Source organism: Natrix helvetica (genome assembly GCF_964273705.1).
Source record: "Natrix helvetica genome assembly, chromosome: 3".
In the NCBI taxonomy this organism is placed as follows: Eukaryota; Metazoa; Chordata; class Lepidosauria; order Squamata; family Natricidae; genus Natrix; species Natrix helvetica.
This window is the reverse complement of record NC_138549.1, coordinates 106,220,539-106,226,538: the sequence shown is the minus strand read 5'-3', so window position 1 is coordinate 106,226,538 and position 6,000 is coordinate 106,220,539. Positions and strand designations below refer to the sequence as shown.

Genomic DNA, 6,000 nt, shown 5'->3' with positions numbered 1-6,000 from the left:
CAAGTCACAAGAAAGCCTTTGTGAGTTTTCACACGTCCAACAAAGTTTACAGTCATGTGCAAAAGAAAGTACACCGTCTTTAAATTCTATGGTTTTACGTATTCAGGACATAATAAAAAGCATCTGGTCCTTAGCAGTTCTTAAAAGTAGGTAAATACTATCCCAGATGTATAACAACACATGATTTATTAAACCATGTCATCATTTATTGTACAAAAAGAAAGCCAACGTGGAGAAGCCATTTTTCACATGACTGTACACATTCAAATAGGTGAAAACCCAGAAGACATTATTATTTGTTGTTTCAATTTATTGAGCTAGATGCACTTAAGATAATCATGATATTGTTTTTTGTACTTGGGAAGTTCCAATACAGTAAACATATTAGGATTTTTTGTGTGCAAATTTTAGCAAATAAGTCACACTTAATCAATAGCTAGATTTCTCTACTAATGGACTGTGCCAATTTGGATACCATAACATTTTAGGGCTCCCGTGTACATGTGTGTTTTAGTTTTCTGAATGTATAAAAGTAGAGTAATGAAGTTAGGAAGATGTTCTAACCTAGTTTTCTCCTTGACATCTTAAATGTAGGAACTGTAATATTTCTGTACGACAAGTTTTCCAGGAGCTCAACGTAGCTTACATCCATGTTATTTATTTGTTTAATGAAAGAGGTTGGGCATGGAGATTGTAGCTTTTAGTGTCATCCGCTATGATTCCCTGTGCGATACAGTTCTCACTGTCCCTCCTTTAAACTTTTTTTTGTAAAAGTTTTTTATTTTTAAACAGACAAAAACAAACAAAACATAAAACATAAAACCTTCATCGATTACATGTAGCATGTCGTTTGGTTACAGGCTTTTGTGCATTCTTTCCATATTCACCACTTTCAGTTGTATATAAAATCACAAATTATCCATCAAATATACATAGATACCTTATTATCATCGTACATCATTTGTTCAGTTACAATTGTTATTCCTTCATTTAAAAAATCATTCTAGGTATTGGGTTCATATAATTGCATAATTCTTAGTCTATTTAATAATATACCTTTATAATATCACCTATATCATTCTATTATTCTTACAGTATAAAAAATTCTCCAACATTTTTCATTTCCATGTTTTTTTTCTAACCACTGATAAATCCCATACCTTATAAAATTGTTCATCTTCTTGTTCTCTAATTTCAAATGCCAATTTACTCATTTCAGCACATTCCATTATTTTTCGAATAACTTCCTCCTGTGTTGGTATTTTCTCATTTTTCCAATTTTTTGCAAATACAATTCTAGCAGCCGTTAAAGACATTTGCAATCAAATATTTCAAGTCTTTGTTGTATATTTCTGGTATAATTCCCAATAAAAAAATCTCTGGTTTAAAGTCTATGTGTTTTTGCATCATTTTCTCCAACCACGTGTGAATTTTAGTCCAATATCGTTTAGCTTCTCTGCAAGTCCACCACATATGGTAATATGAGCCCGGTGTCTGATGACATTTCCAACACTTTTCAGATTTGTTCTTGAACATTCTTGCTATTCTCGTAGGGGGGTAAATGCCACCTGTAAAACATCTTATACAATCCCATGTCCCAAAATTTTCTCCCAAGCTAGCATAGGTTCTTTAACTTGTTCTTCCTCTAGTTTAACCTCTAGCAATTGTCCATATATTTTTTTAATCACTTTTTCATCAGCACGTCAAAATTTTATCTAGCTCAGTCATTTTATCATAGAAACCTTCCGTTTTACAATCTTTATTGTATCTAGATTGTATTTGCACATATGAAAACCAATTCATCTTGATCCCTTCCTGTTCCAAGTCTTGCATAGATTTAAGTTCACCCTCTGCATTCAGTATTTCACCATATCTGTTTGCTCCTTTTTGTATATTATTGGATATGAAAAATCAGCAGCGTTCCAATATCTCAGAGATTGCCACAAAGAAGAGAGAGTAAAACTATTCTCCAAGGCACCTGAGGGTAGAACAAGAAGCAATGGGTGGAAACTAATCAAGGAGAGAAGCAACTTAGAACTGAGGAGAAATTTCCTGACAGTGAGAACAATTAATCAGTGGAACAGCTTGCCTCCAGAAGTTGTGAATGCCCCAACACTGGAAGTCTTTAAGAAGATGTTGGATAGCCATTTGTCTGAAACGGTATAGGGTTTCCTGCCTAGGCAGGGGGTTGGACTAGAAGACCTCCAAGGCCCCTTCCAACTCTGCTATTGTATTGCATTGTATTGTATTATGTGGTGTGGTTTTGAGTTACTTAATAACTCTCAATACTTGGATTAGTTTTGGCAACTCAGTAGAATGGGAAAAAAAACCACTTCTTGTGAAAGATCAAATTCCTCCCTAATTAATTAAACTGACATTTAATTTCCATAGATCTTTATGGTTGTTGTCAGTATATTTTATTATACTCCTGGTAAAGATCCTAATGAGAGTAAACTTAAGTGTTTTGTAATGGTGTGTAGCATGCACTCTCCACTTAATAAGAAAAGTATTAAGTGCATTTCTTTTGTGCAATGTATGTATACAGTTTCTATATTCTGAATATTCTATCATTATGATTTCAGATATTAATGCTAGAATAATTTTGATTATTTGACTTTCTCTTCAAGGTTAAATATAGCATTAGAAATAAATAAAAAATGAATGAAGGGCATAGAATAAATCAAGGTATGTATTTCCTAATAAAGGTTTTTGTCTTTACTTGATATTAAAATCTCCATCACATTATTACTTGATATTTCTGTGCATGTATATGTGTGTGCATGCACACCAGTGTATATGAGTTAGTTTGGCGCAGTACTCCAACACCACACTAGAAACTGGGAGACTGTGAGTTCTAGTCTCTATTTAGGCACACAGCCAGCGGGATGGCCTCAGATCTGTCACTTTCTCTCTCTCTGCCTCAGGAAGGAAAAAATGGCAAATCACTTTTAAAAAATTGCCAAGTATACTTCAGGGACTGTCCAAGCTATCCCCAGGAGTCAACACTGACTCAAAGGCAGATATATCCACACATAAATTGTACCGGCTGTTTTAAGCATCTGTCTAAATTTGCCGCATCCCATTATAGTGATTTAGAGCGGAGGGGTCCTTGGTGCTCTCTGAGCTTGCTTGTTTCCTTGCAGATGTTTCGTTACCCAAACTAGGTTAACATCATCAGTGCTAGTAAGGACTGTCAGATGTCAAGTTTATATTCTGGTGGCTCATCCTGTCTGTGTCTGTGGGGGATGGTCTTAAGAGATTCTTTGGTTGGGCTGTTTGGCTTTTTTGGCAGTTTCTTGGTTGGGGTATTGTTTACTTGATTGTTGGTCTGATGTGAACCGTGGATGCTGATTTGGGTGCTGATGGCTGGTGGGAGAGGTGTTGGGTCTTTAGAGTAGTGATTTACAGTTGCTTTCCTCCAGCAGGCGATGTCCCATAGGAAGTGAAGCAAAGCCACGGGGATCCACCAATCCCTTTCATTTACATGACCCACAACCACACTCTACAGACAGGAACGCTTGCTGGCGTCATAATTGTGGCAGAACAGAAATCGGCAACAGAGCTTCTGTTAGGGGGGGTTTCCCACTGGCTGAAAGGTAGCGTTGTTAATCTCAGCGGTAAGGAAGAGACTCCCAAACACGCTCTCCAAAGCAAGTGGGAGACCACTGGTTCCCCACCTAGGACTCTGCAGGTAAAAGCCTACGTCGGGCTTGGGTTTGTAATCCATCGTGTTTCTATCAGGTGGTGCGGGCGAGGGAAAAGCGTCCCAAAGAAAGGAAAAAACTTGGAAGGGGAGGGGGGACTGATGGACAGAACGGTCCACAACTCTCCGGCGAATGCTCCGCAAGACCAAGCGCTCCCGCATCAATCCTGCAGGGGGCGCCGTAGCCAATCCCTGCGAGGTCTTCTCCCCCCCCCCCGCCTCCTTTCCCATTCGATGCAAACGTCCCCCGGGAGCCGCCTTTTGGATGGACTCCAAAGAGACTGGAAGCTTCCCAATGAAGCCTCGTACCGGCCTGATTTTCCTAACTCCTAATTGGCTGGCTCCCGCGTCAAACACCCGCACGAACCCTCAGGGACAAACCTGACGAGGGGAGGGACTAAATGCTTGGCCGGTGAATGGGGGAGGGGGAGTGGTTAAAGTTAAGGTAACACCGGCCGCCGCTGACACGTAACCTGCGCATTGTTCTCGGCGTTGGCGCATTGTGCATTGCATAGGGAGCCCTGGTGGCGGCGCTGTTGCTTCCGCCGCGGTTGTCATCTCGTGCGGACAGGCCGCCGCCATGGAAGGGAAGCCTGCCGACCAGCTGCTGTGCGACAGCCTCATCCTTTGGGTAAGTGGTGGGGGGTGGAGGGAGGGGGAGGGAAGGGGGACCCTCCCCCCCGCCTCTTGGTCTAATTCGAGCAGGAGCCCCCATCACTCCCCCCTCCCTTAACCCTCTTCCTAGTCGCCTCGAGCCGGTTCCGCGCGCCCTTCGGACTCGCCGTCGCGAAACCACCCGACGTTGGGGAGGGCTGGTGTTGCGGGAAGGCGCCGTTCTGCACAGGTGACGGCAATATTGCCCTGGAGCGGAGTTGCAGATCCAATATGGAGATCTCCGCGCTCCTCTCCCGCTTCGCTTTCTCTTGCTCTTCTCACAGACTCGATGCGGGTTGCCGTGTTCAGACGGTCACGGACGGTCTACCTTGGCGCTGCAATCTGGCTCCCCGCAAACCCGTCTCTCTGGCCTGCGTGTTTAACGCTGCCTTGATCTCCCTTCCGCATGAAAATGGGCCGGGGTGCGTTGGTTTGCACCGTACGCGTATGGGTTACGCTTATATGGGGAGCCTCTTTGCAGGGAGAATTTCCCTTTGGTGGGTCGATAAAAGTTTTAAAAATGGTTCTCAATGGGATACCCACTGAGTAATTCTCCAGTGTAACCTGTTTGGAGAGAGGGAGGGGGAAAGGGGGGCATTTGAACCCTAAATGGGCTTCTGTGTCAGAGCACTTTTAGACACACAGGTTTCCAATGCCGCCTTTCAATAGTCAATATGGAGTGAATCTTGTTTTCCTTCCATATCGGATTTTTCTAGGAAGCAGCGCTAGGAAATCATGGAAGATAATGCGAGGGATATGAATCCCCACTCCTTTACAGAGATGTACTTGTCAAAGGGCCAGGAAAAAAAATCTAAAGGCTGATAGCAGCTTTCCAGTGTCCTTTCAGGTTCTGTCAAAGCTTGTGTGAAAATGTTACTTGTTTTTAAAGCTGTCACTAATGGTTTTTCATATATTGCCAATGGAAAACTTAGGGTAGGTCTTTCAGCTTTTCTTTGGTTTTGAAAATAAACTGAGACATTTTACTAGCTGTGGTAGGAAATGGAATATAGACCAACAACATGCACCTGAAGACTTATAGAATAGAATAGAATTCTTTATTGACAAAGTGTGATTGGACACACAAAGAATTTGCCTTTGGTGCATATGCTCTCAGTGTACATAAAAAGACAAGATATATTCATCAAAAATCATAAGGTACAGCACTTAATGATAGTCATAGGGTACAAATAAGCAATCAGGAAACAATATCAATATAAATCGTAAGGATACAAGCAACAAAGTTACAGTCCTGCAATCATAAGTGGGAGGAGATGGGTGATAGGGATGATGAGAAGACTAATAGTGAATGGCTTGACAGTGGTGAGGGAATTCTATATGAATTAAGATGACTTTTACTACTCTGCAGGATCTAAAAGTAAGGATACTGAAAATATTCACATGGAGAACGTGAATATTCAAGCAGGCATTTTTGAGCATGTATATAGAGGATGTGCCTGTCTGCTGTTTCCGGAAACAGGTTCTATCTTGTTTTGGAATTAGAAACTTTTTTTAAAACTTTCATTGCAAGGTATTTGATTGTTTTTTTCCCCTCCATAAGTTATAACATTGGTGGTTAAAAAACATAAAATCAAGAAATCAACAAAATTGTTATCAATCTTCCTTATTAAATATTTGCACACTGC

The 6,000-nt window shown here is 41.1% G+C and overlaps 1 protein-coding gene across 1 annotated transcript in view; it reads left to right on the top strand.

Moving 5' to 3' along the window:
- The first annotated feature begins 4,178 nt into the window (after positions 1-4,178).
- The window catches only part of HOOK1 (hook microtubule tethering protein 1), a 46,013-nt gene continuing 44,191 nt past the window's right edge, over positions 4,179-6,000 (top strand). Inside the window, exon 1 of the mRNA XM_081946895.1 lies at positions 4,179-4,334. Within this exon, the coding sequence (XP_081803021.1) occupies positions 4,284-4,334 (51 nt within the window). The 5' untranslated portion in view covers positions 4,179-4,283. The remainder of the gene's footprint in view (positions 4,335-6,000) is intronic.